Consider the following 20,535-nt stretch of genomic DNA (forward strand, 5'->3'; position numbering starts at 1 on the left):
TTGGTACCACTAAAAGGTCTTTTATCAATAGAAGTATCTTATATGCATATAAACTCATGTCTATCTCTTATTTTATTCGATATGAGACTTTGTTTGTACCCAACATAAATTTATAGAATTTTAGAAATATGATTTCAGCAATATAATTTGTAAAATAGGATTTTTCGAATGGAACATAATTTGCTTTTAGAAATATGATTTCAGCAACATAATTTGCTTTTAGAAATATGATTTCAGCAACATAATTTGCTTTTAATACGAGATGTTGCTAGTAATAATGGAGTGTAGGAAGCAAAAGCCTCAAATAGTATACAACTTCTTATAGGAGAAGGGTCAAAAAGCTATACTTTTGGCCCAAAACTAACTTTCTGAAAGGATCAAAATCCATACAATTTCAAGACTATAGTTACGTACACATTGTTGCTGCCACAATTCATGTTTTATCTCCACTTCCTCATTAAACCAGAATGAGGTAAAATCCTGCTAAAATATTTACACTTTCTGAAAACTTTTATATGGAATGTTCTAATAAATTTATAATTTACACATTCTAGAGAGTTTATGGGACAAAGATATTTTGAGACGAGGAATTCATAATATATTTTAGAACCTGTAATCTATAATTACTTTTTTTTAATATTTATAAAGTTTTCATTCTAGAATATTTAAAAATTAGATTTATTATTAAGGAATACGATTTTTGGAACAATTTAAAATTCATTTCAAAGTATTGGCTTTTTTATTTCAGTCCCGCTGGTTTCTCTCCTTTTGAAAAATCATGAAATCAATCAAATGGCATAAACAATGTTACTATAGTAATTTGTACTATAAAAACAGCAGAGAGATGAACAATAGAGAATAAAATTTGAGAATGAATATTTTTTTTTTCTCTATACTAAGTAAAAGTAAAGAAGTTGATTTCAAGATACGAGCTAATTCCAAAATTACATTCACTAACTGTATTGAATCGTGTCTCATTCACTAAGATTATTCACTAATTGTATTGAAAACCCTTAACTAAACCAAAATTGATTTTAATTAGCGAAATTAATTTCATAGAAACTTATTTAATATAATGGGTGTTGGAAATAGTCATTCCATTAGAAGAAAATGAAATGCAGGGAAGAAATAGTGATCCCATATATTGAAGTTATATATATTAATCATATCTGTGTAAGAAACATTTGACTAAGGCTTTTGGCTACATTAATCTTTCATTGGCGAGGAGCATTTTCACATACAAAATGAGTAATAATTGTGTATAGTTGTTGAGAACTTAACCAGTGTTCCTCATCCCAGCAGCAATGCCATTTATGGTGATGAGCAAAGCATCTCTTGCTTTAAGGTTGTCATCATCACTCCTTAGCCTCTTCAGTATCTCTACCTGCAACATGTTCAAGGGATTGAGGAAGGGAAGCCTACTCTCAATCAGTTTCCTCAAGCTCCTATTATTCTGCTGAGGTTTCTCATGCCCACTAACAGCTAACACAAACTTGCCAGTTTGGACAAGCTCATCCCTCAGTTGACCTCCAATTCGTTGTCTCTTCTCTGAGACAAGAACTTCGTCATAGTGCCTTGCAATAGGAATGTCTGCTTTTCCCAGAACCATCTCAATCAAGTCTATGGTGCTTTGAAAGAAAGGCCACTCTTTGTACATGGCCTTTAGTTCTTCAGTTTGTCCTTTCTCACAAGCACCTTTCAACCCTGCTCCAACTCCAAGCCAAGCTGGAAGAACAAACCTAGTTTGAGTCCATGCAAACACCCAGGGAATGGCTCGGAGGTGTCCAATTCCGATGGTGCTCTTTCGCCTTGTGGGGCGGCTACCGATGTTGAGGAAGCCAAGCTCTGATTGAGGGGTGGCTTCATGGAAGTATGACAGAAATTCTGGATTTTCATACACTACACTACGGTAACATTGGCAACTGAGCTTTGAAATCTCTTCCATCATATTGCGCCACTTTTCTTCACGCGGTGGGAGAGGAGGACGAAGGGTAGCAAGTAACACGGCTGTTGTGTAGATCTCAAGTTGCCTAACAGCTGTTTGTGGCAAGCCAAACTTGGCCTGCACCATCTCTCCTTGCTCTGTTGTACGAAGGGTTCCCTACAGTGTAGCATACAGCACAACAGTATCACAGGTTTCAGAACAATGCTTGTTGTAGCTATGCTTGCAAATGTCTGCAAATTGCAACTTTAACAAACCAGAGACTAAAAGGGAACATGATACAGAATTGTGTCCGTAGTTAAACAAAATGACTTTCAAGTGAAAACAAATTTCATATGCTATTCCAGGCTCTAGAATTTTTGGCTTAACTATGTTTCAGACCTGACAATTTCATCGTATACGAAACTCAAAAATTAACAAAATGAACAGACCAAGAATGTATGATATGTTCCCATGTTAACCTTCACCCTTCTAGATGAGAAATGTACCTTAAGTTTAACTATAAACTTCTTGTATAAGTATCCATGCGAGAAGAAAATAATAAGATAAAGTAAACTGAGCTTCTCCTGTTAAAAGCTAAAATCAACTTATGAGGAGAAACTTAATTCACTTTACTTTATTACTTTCTTCATAGAAAAATTCATTCAAACATGACATATCACCTCAATCCTAATGAGGATAATGCTTGATTCGGGATATTGTGTCATAAGATAACTTTTTGTTTAAGTACCTAATTCCATAATTTGAGATATTTAAACACAGAATTTCAATGGCTTAAAAATTTTAAATTATTTAGTTTTCTCAAATGTTTCGTTTGAAACCAATTTAAATTTTTTAAATTTTAAACTTTTTATTAAGGATTTCAATTACCCCTAATTACAAAAATTTCAGTATAAAATAACTTTTTTTTTCTCAATCAATTTCAGTTGGGGTTATTTCAGTTAATGGCCACAATTATTTTTATTGGGATTAATTAATATATTAGGAAAAATATTGATCAACTTTTGAACAAATTAATAATATTAGTAACAACAATAGAAAACTAATTTTTGCACACATAAAAGAATAACTACAACAAACTTCATCCATATAAATTTGTCTGACATTCTTACTAAGGATCAAGAAATAATCTTAATCCACATTAGCAAATATATAATCTTAACAATGTTAACATAATATAATCACTTTATCAACATCGATTAAAAAAATCTAACTTTCATTAGTCAAAAATTGGTATCATTGATGCAAATATAAAAACTCTATTTAACAAAAACAATTTCATTGACATCTAGTGTTTGATATTAATAAAAAAACATAATTAATATTTTAAGACTAAATATATAAAAATAAATAAACTTTGTTGATAACAACAAAAAATAATCAAATCATGACTAACTATAACTCAAAAGAAAAAGCTGCCAACATTAATTGAGAAAATGATGTTGAGCCAACAATACCCCACGAGTCGATAACATTTAAACTGAAGTTAAGTCGACGAGTTCTCAACCATGATAGAACCGATAAAAGAATATGAAAAGAAAAAGTATTCGAGATATAAAGTTTGAAAAATTTTAAACTTTTTAAAATTATTTATACAAATAACATATTTATCATAAAATATTTTAAACTTTTTATAAAAATAAATCACTATCTAAAAATTATTTATTGAAACACATTATAAATTCACGTTATCCGCTTCTAAGTTTTTAAAGGGAAAGTTCAAACTAGTAAGGTTACGTTATAAAACCCACCATCACAGAGCCAGGTGGTTGAGACTGAATGGCCATATATGTTGGACCACCACCGCGGCCAATACTCCCTCCACGGCCATGGAAGAGAGTAACCTTAATTCCATACTCCTTGCATGCAGCTACAACATCTTCTTGAGCTTTGTAAAGTTCCCAAGCAGCAGTGAAGCGCCCAGCATCTTTACCAGAATCAGAATACCCAACCATAACCTGCATATACAAATTTATAATACCAATACAGGAATTCATATCACAGATACAGTACTATACATTAATGAAATGAATATGTCGTTAGAAAGTACCTCTTGATGCCCATTATGGTTTTTAATGATGTGTTGTCGGTACCAATCTATTGACAAAAGCTTTCTGATAACTGAACCAGCTCCTCTTAGGTCCTTTACAGTTTCAAATAGAGGAACCACCCGCAGCCTATGTTGAACACTTGTTAGTAAAATTAAAAAGCCCTTGACAATTTACAAGCACATATTTTCATATCAAGACCCTTGTAATTAGGTAAAAGTTTTAAATTGTGGTTACAGTTGCAATTTTTCCGCTGAACAACAAGTGAGTGGTTATGGTCTGTTTTTCGAAAACTATGACAAACATTTCATTTCCATACTTACGTTCCACCTGGACAAGCTCTTCCTAACTCTCCACTGACAGCAAGTCGTGCATCCTTCTGCAAAAGCTCTACTGCAAGAACATCACTGGCCTGATAATCAGATGCAAACAAAAATGGCAACGAAAAGGTATTAGACATCTAAATATATCCACATCAGATACAAAGAATATAGAAACGGGATTTTTTTCCTGCAAAATCAAACACTAAGAAAGAAGGGGCAAAAGAAAAGTAAAAGACACTGTTTGTAAGGAGTTTGGCATCGTATTGCACTAAGTGTTTCAAAAATTCAATTATGCATATTTTGCAGTGATAATTAGAAAGTATAATAATAGTTAATAATACATTTGAGGCCATAGAGATCACATAGGCACCAAATGAATCGCTTCCTAACTCAGCAGCAGTTCGGAACGTGTCCAAGACTTCTCTAACATCTGGAACAACCTACAAAGAATAGATTAAGAGGCCAATTAAAAACAGAAACTCCGGAGCATAGAATGAAGAAAAAAACCAGTGCATATCATTCTAACCGTCCTACTTGATACATAACATGCAAAGCTGGCATTTGGTATAACATTCTAACAATCTCACCTCTATACTAGGGGGAACCAGTGGTCTTTTCCCTTTCAGCTCTCTAGTTAAGAAGTTCAGTTTCTTTTCTTCATCCCACTCACTGTATGTACCCAAGTCCAAATACCTTGTAACTGCATCAAGCGTTTCGGCATGTCTGCCTGATTCCTGTCACACTAATAATTTCAGGCCACAACTTATTATCCAAACAGCAATGAGCGAAAAAACTTTGAAGCCTTACCTGGCGCAAGTCAAGCTTCATTAACACCATGCCAAAAGTAGTGACTCTTCTTATGAGATCAATAAGTCGACCATCAGCTAGCACCCCAGATCCACATGATTGCTGAAGAAATGTAGAGCTAAATGATAATGATGCTCAACATTAGAGGGTAAAAGGGTATGAAAAAGAAAAAGTACCAAAGATTCATAGCAAAGGAGCAATGGTTCCAAGAGCTGATCTGTTGTTTCATAATAATTCATAGGATTTTGTTCACATGGACCATCCTCGAGAAGAAGCTCCAACCGTCTACGAGTTCTCAGAAGCTAAACACATGGAACAGATGATGCCCACTGTTACTAAGTAACAGGACAACATATAAAACCAGCATATTCAATAAAAATGTAAACATGAACATGTCTTAATGGCAAACCAATACCATTCCTTCATGGACATCATTCAAACAAAACTAGAAAAATTATATTTTTAACATGCATATACTGATGTTATCCATATGATGCTATTTTTCAAAAACAACTTCACTTCTTAACCAAAATGAACTATCAACCAGCCCAAACAAATAAAAAAGCCTATGCAATATCACTTGTTTTTTTTTTCATTTTCAAGTTAAACTGGAGTTTAATTTAAATCCTTTATAGAAATTGCACAGGAATCAATATATGACTGGTTAGGTTATAATGCTTTTAAGTTCTAGGAAACAAACAACATAATATTGTACAAAATACAACAGCAGAAGCAGAATATATGGGTCCAAGTGGCCAATTTTGAAGCACTGTTGAAGTAATACCTTATCTTTTACATTTCCAAGAACAACTCTATAAGGAGCAATTGTAGGATGCTGAGGGAGCTTTGGCTCCAAAAGCCTATGGAAACTGGTCCTTCCTATCTGGGATTCTGCAAACAGTTTCCTCTGAGCAAGAAGTTGTTGACTAGAGTTGAAAGAAGGAGAGCGTGACATTGAAGCTAATGAAGCAGCACTGGAACTTGGTGACATTAGTATTGGTGAACGGACATTGGTACTGCACATAGTGCTTTCAGTGGAACTTGAAATCTCGCCACCCTACCAGGGAAGTTTTTTACCCATGTATTATATACGATTAAATGGAAAATTAAGAAATTTACTCTATTGGTCTACCTTGGGATTGAATTGCTTGTGATCAGCTCCTGGAATGAGTCTTGGATGCTCAGATCCACCTTTTTCTACATGACATAAAACGTACACACTAGAACTTCGTTCTAATAGATATCAAATTAACAAAATATACTTGATTGGGTAGAATTTATATATGTCATCATGTTAATTAAATTTACTTTATTCCTCATGCATGACATCATGATAAGTTATTTTTTTTTTATGTTTAGACGAATTCCAGTTCCTTTATTCATGTAATCAGCAAGGAGCATCATTCCTTAATTAATTAATATTAGAGTTAGGAGCCACAAATAACATATAAGTATTTTTGTGTGGTTCTAGAAAAATGGACATTACATTAAAAGAGACAAGATGTTATGTAATTGACGTTGCCATTAAAAAACACAATATTCAAACAAACAAAGAAAAAAAAATAGACACAATTTTGTGCAAATTGTGTGTATACCAGCACAAGACGGTAAATGAGCTCCATGTGGAAGTTTAGTTGGAAGTGGTGAAGCTTGTTGATTAGAATATTTAAATTGACTTATACTCTTAGATTCTTTCCAATGCTCACGGTGATTCTCCTCATTGTTAGCTTCTGAAGAAAACGAAGCAATCATCAAGACTTAAATTGGATCAAAAGAGTATCAGAGATATCTTGATCTAACAGTGACAGCATACTGTAGAGAGAACAATTCATAATGAAACATCTTCAGTAAATCTTGTAAAGACATTGAAACTATATAAATAGAACATAAATGGATGACTATTCCACTTACACCGTATCAGACAATATTATATTATACCAAAGTTTAAAACAATTTCAACAAACAATTGTCATGCAGGAAGAAAACTTGCCATATGAAAAAGTAGATTTTGTTGCCTCATTATACGAATAGTTCAGAAAAGAACATTCTAGGAAACAAATTAATATGACCTCAGATTTTACCACACGTATGAAACTAGCCAATTTTCATATCATTCAATTGGAAGAGACTTGACTTTGAGATTGGATAGGACCTAAATGTCATCATGTTGATGTCTTTGGAAACCATAGAAAGGTAGAAGGGAAAAACGCATACGTATACTTGTATATTTTGATAAGTTTGAGTTATTAATATGGCCGAATGATTTAAACACATTTTAAAGACTAGAGGAAAATGCCTTGATGCATCAAAAGAAGTAGTGCATAAAAAAATACCAGAGAGGTGATTAAATGCGTAACCAAAGCCTCAAGAATAAATCCAAAGATCATAATATCACTATTTATGTAACAAAAATGACATAATTGATTATAGTTAGGGTTTAAAAAGGAAATCAAATTAACATGATAATCTAACCGACCAAAGAAATTATCTTTAAGTGTTTCAATTTTCTGAGCACATGACTAAGTGTTAATTCCGTAAAGTAAACTAAATGGGACCCATCTACCACAATTAGGATCCATGTCTTGCGGAAAATAATTGCTCCCTGTGTTTGGATTTTTGTTCTTCTTGCTTTATAAAATGAAAGCTACGGTGCACAAGAGAAGCAGACTCACAAGTGAAGACACCCAAGAGAAGAAAGAGAGAAGGGGTACACACCCAAGAGAAAAGGCACCGCAATAAGGGAAGGAACCGTGGAAGAGAAAAATCAGTGAGTGAAGTACAAAAAAAGAGGCCACGGTTGTGTGTGAGACAAAAAGTGAGTGTTTTTGTGCAGAACAAGGAAACAGAGAGGTGCAGTGTTGTGAGTTTGAGAAAGTGTAGTGTTTATGTATTCTGGATTTCCAGAACCTGTTTTATCAAAAAAGAATTATTTTGATACCACAAATTCATGACAAACAGTTTGCAGAGATCACATTATGTAAAAGAAAGATAACTGGTATGCCCGTTAGCATTGGGAAGATATCACCAAACAAAAAACTAAAGAGAAAAAACCTTCTAGAATTTCATGTGCCAATTTCGACAACTTATCGCTGCACCGTTTCATGGATAGTTCAAATTTCAGGCTATCCAGTTCCCGAACGTAGAGGTCAATTGCCATCCATCTAGACAGAAGTGAAACATCTTTTGAGACCTAAAGAACAAAAGGAAAGCCAATTACACAACTAAGTTTAAATTACATCATCAAATAAAAATCACATACATATTCCTCAAGAAAATCCCACTACTATGTAAGAAAGAAAATTTTGGTAACTTATTGGTTATCACAGGCCACAAACTTCAGTAATTGAAACAGAAAAGCACTTCCTTCAATTCCAACCTTGAAGAGCCATAAGAGTGATCAACTACTATCAGAAATTAAATTTTATATAAGAGAACATTTTGTTACTTATTTCTAAAACACAACAACAACAATTGCAATGTTAGTTACATGGATCATATAATGTAACGGTAGGATCTCATGTCAACTAGAAATGAGATTAAGTTATAGTTTACCATGAATACAAACCTCAGTCGATTTTAAAAAGTTGAATAAAGCTTAAAAGTATACTTTGTAATATATTATCTATATCAGTAGTTGTAAACTTCTGGCAAAGTCTCCAAAAGTTATTAAAAAGAACAGTCATGTTTAGCTCATATTTGTCTACTGTTTTCCCAATTCAATCATCATTAAACTTGCACTTTCCAAAATGACAGAATGCAACACTGGACATCTTCGGGTTGTCAATAATATAATGACATTCGATATTCAACTACGCTCCCACTGCCAGAAATCTAAGGCAGCATGAATGGATATTTGAAAGTGCTACCTTAGCTGTCACATTTGGGTTTCCATCCCTATCACCTCCCATCCAAGATCCAAACTTTATTGGTGTGCAAGTCAATGGAAGTGGTTTTCCTGTGTGCTGCAAGGAAGGATAAATTGCATTGAAAATTTTAAAGGGAAAGAATGAACGAGTCAATAGACATACATTGAAGATGACATACCTTCTTTAAAGCGCTGCTAACTCGACGTAAATAATGAGGAACAGCTTTCCAGAGTGATTGTTCCACAATATTCAACCCTGGGAGAATTGTAAAGATAAACCAAGGGGCTCTTGTTCTTCAACTTCTTCTTTTAACAGTGTATCAAATCATTCAAGAGCTAAAAGATAAATGTCAAGGACTTTGTATCCCAAAAGACTAAGCTATTAAGCGTTCATCTAAAAGATCATTTTTGGGACAATAAAAACAAAACTTGGTCAAAATAGGCCATAGACAGAGCATTCTTAAGGAACAACTAAAACAACTTTAGCTCAGAGTTAAAGTGTTAGTAAAGGTTTTATATCTAAAACATTTTTTTTATCAGCATATCTAAAACATATAATACTCAAGCAGCTTACCGGCCCTGGCTTCATCGACTGGTGTGGGTTTCTCACGCCTAAGTTCATCTGTCAGCCATATTGAAGTTATCTCTCTCACCTGCCAAAGCCAATATGATTTGCTAGAATAGAATAAAGTGTGCTAGAAAAGAAATTTCAGTAACCGTTTCACTTCTATGAGTAAAATCTACGACCTTAAAACCCTATGGAATTTTACTAAGTGGAATAAAAATAATTCAGGAATGCTACCAGATCTTCAATCAACATATCTCGGTCTTCAGGGCCAAGATCAGGTCGATCATTATAATCCAAAAGATGCTGCGTGAAGGTTAAAAAGTAGTTAGAGAAAAACAGTAATAGAATATAGAGAGATTGTATCATAAAGTTCAAGCCTCCAGTAATTTAGTTTACTCAGAAAAGTGAACTCACAGCAATTTTAATGTGTTTGTATTGCAAGGTACGACGATTAATTTGAGTGGGATGAGCTGTGAGAACAATTTCGACCTCCTGTGTCAACATCAATAAAATTGGATTTTTAATAGCAAAAGCAATAATTAGTTATGGATTCTGTTAAAATCCATGGTGGTAAGCACATAATGTTTCACTCAACATCAACAATGAAATTTTTTGCAGGAAAGCTAATCATTAAATAATTTAATAGTGCATGGACAATGAAAGATCATTTACTTATTTTCATCAATGTACCTCACAGACTATGCAGATTAACAATATATTGGGATGAAAATAACAGACCTGCTTGCAAACCGAGTTATAAAGCTCCTCTGGAGTAACTCCATCTTGCAACAGCTGGTTAAAGATGTCATCACAAGATTTTGCAAAAAGAGCTATGTTTCCTCCTTTGCGAACCCTGCAAAAGAATAACTTGTTCAAGATTATCACACTGAGGAAATCATAGACTAAAGAAAGTTAATATTTCATCAATGTTGTCGTTAGTCCAAGGTTCAGCTGATTTTGTGCACAGAGCTTCCACAAATAAAGACGAGGACTAATAAACTAATGCAATGAATCAGTAACAATAGTAATTGATACCTATGGTGAGTTTCAGCAATACCCATCAAAGTAAGATAATGGCTAAAGGCACGAGCAAGTGTGAGAGCTTCTTCTAGTGTCATCTTGGATAACTCTGAAGCCAATTGCTTCTCTAGCAGCTCAGCCATGTCTTCAATCCCCGCATTTCTCATATTACAAGCACTCTAAGGACAGAAAAATATGTAAGGGAATTTTCAATTCTTAGATTGCAGCAAATGCAAAAATGGTTACAGGGTTAATCAATTATAAAAGCATTTACATTCGTCCCTTAAAATATTAAAAATTAACTATGTTTTCCTTTCTATTTTATACAATTGAATTTGCTTTTGATTTCTATTATTTTAGGCTTTGCATGTATTTGACTGAACTTTTCTATAAACACTTTAAAAAATAAAGTAATTTTTTCATAAATTAAAATTAGTTTAGTTTAAAGTTAAAACGAAAAAAAACATTGAAAATTAGTTTAGGTTAAGTATATTAAAAGAGCTCAAATAACAAGAACCGAAATTAAAAAAATTAAAAGGATGAAATATTAAACAAAGATCTTTTAGAGACAAAAGCAAGACTGGATTATATTTTAGGAATGTATTTAAATCAAACCATTCTTATAAAAAGTAAATTTTCTTGGAGGAGAATTCGTAATTGATGATGTAGTATAACAACCTTTACAATAACTACTGTCTACATTTTTACTTGTCAGGCAAAATCTGTTAGTGATACAAAACATTAAATTCCAAAACTGATAATGGTTTACTGAAGATTTTGAAGATACAAAACATTAAATTTTCACATATAAAGGATTAGTTCAATCATAATTTGAGTCTTTGCTTAATGTGAACCGCACATGCATGGACACTAAATGCATTACCCATGTCATGCTTCAACCTTCTTCCATTTTCTCGTAAAGCATACACCATTGAACAAAAAATTATGAAATCATAACAACTTCATGGAAAATCATTAAGAACTCCTTGAGTCTCTAAACAACCAAACAGAATATCAACAAAACAGTGGTGAAATCACAGCAAAGAAACAAACTCCATAGCTGCAAAAACCATGATAAAATCAAGGTAGAAAACACTAACAACGTAGAACAAAACTGAACCTTGACAAAATCACAAGAACAAAATAAATACTGAACTTCACTTAAACACCCACCAAAATCAAATTAATATCATCAACAACATACTCCGACACATTATAGAAATATGAAAAGAAAACTGCGTTCCGATCTCTTAAGCAAGTTCAAGTATCATGAATAAAAAAATAAATGCAGATATTGAAATGGCTACCCCACTAAAAACTAACTAGTCAATTTTGTTTTGTCTAAATTAAAATCTGTATAGTACGTAGAATTAGAGATAAGATCAAATTATAATATATAACTGGAGTGCAAACCTTATTTTATAAGTCGGTTTTGGTTTTGTGGGGTCGAGTTATGTCTAAACTCACTTTTAATAAGTACGTTAACATTTTACAACTACAAATTTTTTTAATCATGGTATAAATGTTAGAGGATTATTTTTCTTGTAATAAAATCAAGGATAATAAGATTTTAATGATAGGTGACCCTCAAAGTTATTTGAATAACTTTAATTTTTCACGTTGAAAAGTTTGCCAAACCATGAATAGATGAGATAAAGCAAGCAAGAGCCATTTAAGAAAAGAGCAAAAGAAATTTAAAAAGAAGGTGAAATGGAAGAAGAAAAAAAAGGAAAACCTGAGCAAGGACTCGAATTTTTTCAAGCTTGTCAACGAAGATTAGACCAGCCTCTCTTTGCAAAATGTCGTTGAGAAGGCTTCCGAGCATATTGCAGTCATCGTCGAAGCCTTGGAAGGAAATTTCCTCGGCTATGTCGTCAGTGATGTCCGTCATTGCTACCACAGAACGCAAAGTTCAACTCACACAGAAGAAGAAAAAAAGTGTGTGGGAATTGCGAATGCGTGTTTTTAGGTGAGAGGAGAAAATGGCATATAATAGGGAGCAAAGTATAACTAACTGGCGTGAAGGAAGGGTCGTTGTGAAATTGTGACTCTTCTTCTCCCACTCATTGTAAGAACATTTTTTACCTCATCAATTCTATTTCTTTTTTTTTTCTTTTCCTTTCTCAATCAAACACACTAACTGTTATTTTCTCCAATGTTTTCGGAGGATGCAGTAAGGCTAATCATAATTTCCAACAAGAAAAACATTACCCCAAATAATAGAAATAATTAAAAAGGTTTCATTCCTTGAAAATGTACTAGGTTTCATTCCATGGACAATATGTTAGAGAAAAATGTTCAAGGATTGAGAGAATTTTTTTTTTAAAGTTATCATTAGGAAAAATAAAAAATAATTGATTAAATTTTAATCTTAAGCATTCATTGCTTTGTTTTTCATGATTCCTTCTCATGTGTTACATGTGTAAAAAGTGTTTTACAACCATTTACTTTTACAAATTTCTTTTGTAAGTTTACATATATTTACGAAAAACCAATACTGATTGGATAGGTCTCTGTAATTAACTCTTGTATGTAATTATTCTCATTTGTCAAATATAAATTTGATGATTTTAAAATAAAATTTAAAATATTTTGTAAGTATTTTTTGTTATTTATAGTAATCTATAATGTTCTTTTTTTCTATCAATGGATTCATATATGTACAATTCAAACAAAAATAACAAAATAAACAAATATATTTATTTTAAATATAGGTAGGATGGGAATATTGAATGCTTTTGAAAAAAAAAGTTATATGGCTTCTCATATGTATAAGAAATAAGTGAGAGGTAATAATAATTACTTTTGTCTTAAATTTATATAAGAGAGAATGGTTACACATTGATAATAGCATGGGCAAATATATTTCCTTACAAATGGGAAAATATATATAAAATGGACCATCAACCAACTATAAGATAATATATATATAAACTCATTTCGGACTCTCTTTCACTTTACTTGACAATTTTTCTTAAATTTTTTATATTGATATATACACTTTCTTTCCTTTCTTTCTTTTTCCTCTTCCTCCTCCATCACACACACCACACACGTACATACAAACATATACACCAAAACACACCCATACATCGACACACCAACCAACATCCACAACCCCTAACCCACACACATGCACATGCACACCCACACTCACACACCACACACCCACACCCACCCACCCACGCACACACACTAACGTAGAGCCACACACACACAGACACCCACACACACACCCACACCCACACATACACATCTACACACATTCACACACACACACACAAACACACCCACACACGCACCCACCCACACACACACACACTAACGTAGAGCCACACCCACACACACATTCACACACACACACATACTTAAACATGCACACACGCATATGCACATACGCACATACACACACACCCACACGCACTCACACATAGCCACACACACACGCACACATAAGCATACACACACACATGCATATACACGAAGACACACACTCACACAGCCACACAAACGCACACACAAGCATACACACACACATGCATATACACGAAGACACACACACCCACACCCACACACACACATACACATACAGAAACACACATGTGCACACACATTCACACGCACACACACACACACACACCCACACACACACACACATGCAACTACACACCCACGCACAGCCACACGCACACGCGCACGCACAAACAGATACACACACTCACACATCCACAACCCCCACCCCACACACATACACACACGCGTACATGCACATGCACATGCACACCCACACCCACCCCAACGCCCACGCCCACACAAACGCGCATGCACACGAACACGAACACGCACACGCACATCCACGCATACAAGCGCACTAACACATGCGTTGGCACACACACGCACACACACACAACACACACACATCACAACCCACACACCCAAACACCAACGCACCAAAACACACCACACATCCACACATACCCACACCCTCTCTCTCTCTCTTTCTCTCTCACACACACACCCACGTAGAGCCACAGACACACACACACCTGCACACACAACCAAACACACATACACATACACACACACACCTACACACATTCACACACTTAAACATGCACACACACATACCCAAATACACACACAACCACACACTCAAACACAACCACACATACACACACAAACACACACGAAGACGCACACACACACATACACACACCAAGGAACACACGAAGACAAAAACACATAGACACACAGACACACGTACACACACACGACCCCACACACACACACACACCTACACACACACATGTCCTCACACACACACACACATACTCTCACACTCAAAACACACACACACACAAACCCACCCAAACACACACACACCACAAACACACACATACACACCATACACACACACCACACACACTCACGCACACCTCACACACACACAACCACACACCATCGACCCCCACCCACGCACGCCCATGCAACACACATGCACGCACGCACGCGAGCATACACACACACGTACACAAACACACACACACCCACTCACACACACGCACACTCGCACACACAGACACACGCACACGTACATACACACATAAATGAGCACACATACACACACACACACGTACACACACGCATTACATACACACACACACAAACACACACACACACACACATATTCTCACACTCAAACAAACACACACCACTCACACTCTAACACACAAACGCACACCCACACACATACCCAAACACACACACCCACACAAAACACACAAACCCACACTCACACACAAACACACGCACGCACACACACAATTACACACACACACACCCACACACAAACACACGCACACACATACACACACACACACCACCCACACACACACCCACACACACACACAAACACACACACACACACACGCACACACATACACAACGCGCGCACTCACATACACAAAGACACACACACATTAACGCACAAACACATATACAACCACATACACGCACGGACAAACGAACACACAGACACTCACCACACGCGTACACATACACGAACACTCTTTCTCTATCTCGCACACACACACTCACACTCACTCACACACACACTCACACTCACACACACACGCACCAAAGCACCAACATGCACACAAACACATCAACACACACAAACACATCAACACACCAAACACACATCAACACACACAAACATACTCAAACACACACGCACACACATGCACACACCAAAAAACCTACATACACACACAATCACACCCACACACTCACACACCCAAAACAGACATCCTCCGAGACACCCACACACATACAAACACACATACACACACTCACACACACACAGATACACACGCGCTCACACACACACATACTCTCACACTCACACACACACATACCCACGCAAACACTCACACACACATACGCACAAACACACACGCACACACACAACAATTACACACACACACACCCTAACACACACACCCACACACACACCCCCCCAACATACACACCCACACACACGCAAATACACACACATTGACCCCCACCCACACACGCCATGCACACACGCACGCACACACCTAAGCACACACACACAGAAAACACAACACATACACACACCCACTCACACACACACGCACACTCGCACACACAGACACACGCACACGCAGATACACACACAAACGAGTGCACACATATACACACACATACACCCACGTACACACACGCATATACATACACGCACACACACACAAACACACACACTCAGACAAGCTTAGACTCAAATAGACACACAAGCACACACACTCACACTCTAACACACAAATTCACACCCACACACATACCCAAACACACACACACACAATTACACACACACACACACCACAACACAAACACACGCACGCACACACACATACACACACACACACCGACCCACACCCACACCCATGCACACACGCGAGCGCGCGTGCACATACACAAACTCACACACACCCACACATCCACGCACACACACAGACACACGCACATACACAAAAGCATACACACACACACAAACGCACACACACACACACCCCCCGTAGACACACACACACACAATAACGCACAAACACACACACAACCACATACACGCACGGACGGACGGACACACACACACTCACACACATTCACACGCACACACACATACACTCTTTCTCTCTCTCTCTCTCTCACACACACACACACACACTCACACACACACACAAACACACACACTCACACACATACACTAACACTCACAAACCACACCCCCAAACACACACATACACTCACTCATTCACACACCCCCCACACCTACCCATTCGCGCACACGCTTAAAGACACACGCACGAATAAACAAACACACAACACACACGCACGCACGCACACAGACACATACATACGCGCACACACATGCACACGCACACACACAACCAGACACACGCACACACACACATACGCACGCACCCGCACACTTACACACAAACACATCAACGTGTACACAAACTATCGCATACACCCACACACGCACACACATACACACACGCGTGCGCAGACACACACACACACAAATAAAGCTTCAAAAACACGCACACACACCCCCCCCCCCACACACGGACACAAACACAAACACGCAAACACACCACACATAGAAACACAGCTACACACACAAACGTACACTCACACCACTCACACACAAACACATGCACACATGCACACCCATACACACTAACACGCACACCCACACACGCACATACACACACACCAACCCACACACATCGACCCACACCCACGCACCTCCATGCAGTCACACACACGCACGCACACACAGACAAAATACTACACGCATGCGAGCACGTACACACACACACAAACACAAACAAAACAAAAACACACACACACACACACAAACGCGCGCACACACATACAAACACACACACGCACATACATAAACGCACGCATACATACACACAAACACACCCCCCCCCCAAAACACATACAAACACACACACACACCCCCACACACTCCTACACAGACGCACCCACACCCACCAAACACACTTACACAAACACAAGCACACACACACTCTCTCTCACACATACATACACACACGCGCGTTCACCCACAGATGCTCACACACTCACATTCACACACACACAACACACACCCACACACACACACGCGCGTGCACACACACACACACACACACACACTCAGACACACGCGCACACCCACCGACTCCTACTCACACCCACGCGCACACACCTTTACAGTCACATGCACGCTCATAAACAAGCATGCGCACACACACACCAAAGCGCACACACACACACCAAAGCGCACACACACACACACAAACACACACACAGGCACACACATACACACCCAGACACATACTCACACACACGCACATACACAAACGAACACGTACCTACACAAACGGCCGCACGCGAACAAAAACACACAAACACATACAGAAACACACACACACACATCCACACACACACAAACGCACACACCCACCCACACTCACAGGAAAAATGTCACACACACGTGCACACACATGCACGCACATACACACACACACAAACGCACACACCCACCACACTCACAGGAAAAATGTCACACACGTGCACACACATGCACGCACATACACACACACACGCACACACACATACACACACGCAAACACACATGCACACACACACACACGCACAAACAAACCTTCAAAAACACGCACACACACCCACACACACCCACACGCACGCACACACAGAGATAAACACAGCCCCACAGAAACACGCGCACACACGCACACGCATACACAATCACACACACACGCACGCACATGCACACACACACACACTCTCTCTTTCTCACACACACACACACGCTTACACACACACCCACACACACTCACACGCACACACACACATACTCATTCACACACACCTACCCACCCTACGCACATCCACGCACACACACGCGTACACACACACATAGACGCACAATCAAACATACACACACACCCACAACACACACACACACAAATACACACATACGTGTGCACACAAACACGCGCACAAACACACCGACACACACGCACACACATAAACACACACCCCCACACGCACGCACGCAGACACACATACAACCACACACACACACATACAGACACACACACACCCACGCACACGCACAAACAAACGCATACATCCACACACACGCACAGAAACACTCTCACACGCACGCACACACACACCCACGCATAAACACACACACACCTGCACACACATACACACACAAACAAACCTCCAAAAACACGCACACACACACAAACGAATGCATACATACACACACACTCACATACACACAAACACACACACCCAAAAACACATAGAAACACACACGCACACACCCACACCCGCACACACACTCTCTCACACACACACTCTCTCACACACACACATACTCGCTCGTTCATCCACACATGCTCACACACTCACACTCACACTCACACACACACGCGCGCGCGCACACACATACACACTCACACAGACGCGCACACTCACCCACACCTATGCACAACCACGCGCACACACGGTTACACACACACACACGCAAGCATAAACAAGCACGCACACACACAAACCAACGCGCGCGCACACACACACAGGCACACACATACACACCTAGACACACACCCACACACACGCACACGCTCACACACATGCACGCACATACACACACATACACGCACACACGCACACACAGACAAACATAGCCACACACACACGCACACGCACACTCTCTCTCTCTCTCTCACACACACGCACACACACAAACCCACACACACACATGCACACACACACACACACACTCATTCACTCACACACACACCCCACACCTACGCACACCCACGCGCACCCACGCGCACATAGGCGTACATACGCACACAAACGCACAATCAAACACACACACACGCACACACACAGACAGACACACACGTGCACACACATACACATGCACACACACAACGACACATACACACATACACACACGCACACGCACACGCACAAACACACACACACGCACGCACGCGGAAACTCACACACACACACATACAGACACACACACGTACACACACACACACACAAACACACACACGTGTACACACACCTACACACACACATACACACACACACAAACAAACCTTCAAAAACACGCACACACATAAACAAACCTTCAAAAACACGCACACACACGCAAACACACACACACATGCAAACACACACATACTCACATGCAAACACACACTCACTCACACACACCCACACACACACGCACACATGCACACACACACACACTATTTCTCTCTTTAACACATACACACTCACACACACACAAACAACACACACGCACAAACAAACAAACACACACACACCCATGCACACACACGCGCACACACACACACACACACACACTGAGAGGCACACACACCCACGCACACACCTAATGACACACACAGAGACACATACACCCACGCACACGCACACATACACACAAGAATACATACAGACACACATACACACCCACGCACACATACACACCCACGCACACATACACACCTACGCACACATACATACACACGCACACACACACACACACATACGCACACACATATACACGCTCACACACACGCACACAAGCACACACACAGACAGAGACACACAAACACACACACACACGGACACACAAGTACACGCACACAAATGCACACACACACGTACACATATACACGCACGCACGCACGTCCTCACTCACAAACATACCCACACACACTACCACATACCCCCCCCCCCCACACACACACACATTAAATACACTCGAACACACTCGTACACATTAAATGAACAGACACACC

The 20,535-nt window shown here is 38.6% G+C and overlaps 1 protein-coding gene across 1 annotated transcript; it reads right to left on the reverse strand.

Moving 5' to 3' along the window:
* Nucleotides 1–1,080: 1,080 nt before the first annotated feature.
* On the reverse strand, nucleotides 1,081–12,736 carry LOC148193745 (phosphoenolpyruvate carboxylase 4-like). Its single transcript, XM_088099118.1, has 20 exons — nucleotides 12,309–12,736; nucleotides 10,589–10,752; nucleotides 10,292–10,406; nucleotides 9,968–10,045; nucleotides 9,788–9,856; nucleotides 9,560–9,638; nucleotides 9,165–9,241; nucleotides 8,987–9,082; nucleotides 8,172–8,310; nucleotides 6,716–6,850; nucleotides 6,253–6,317; nucleotides 5,905–6,177; nucleotides 5,297–5,422; nucleotides 5,121–5,222; nucleotides 4,901–5,047; nucleotides 4,655–4,753; nucleotides 4,314–4,402; nucleotides 3,993–4,119; nucleotides 3,694–3,900; nucleotides 1,081–2,101 (listed from the first exon to the last, which is right to left on the reverse strand). Exons 1-20 carry the CDS (start codon nucleotides 12,462–12,464, stop codon nucleotides 1,277–1,279), a joined length of 3,168 nt encoding a protein of 1,055 aa, XP_087955244.1. The 5' UTR covers nucleotides 12,465–12,736; the 3' UTR covers nucleotides 1,081–1,276.
* Between the last annotated feature and the right edge of the window lie 7,799 nt (nucleotides 12,737–20,535).

Source organism: Vigna umbellata, chromosome 9 (genome assembly GCF_029865625.1).
Source record: "Vigna umbellata cultivar VRB3 chromosome 9, Vumbellata_1.0, whole genome shotgun sequence".
In the NCBI taxonomy this organism is placed as follows: domain Eukaryota; kingdom Viridiplantae; phylum Streptophyta; class Magnoliopsida; order Fabales; family Fabaceae; genus Vigna; species Vigna umbellata.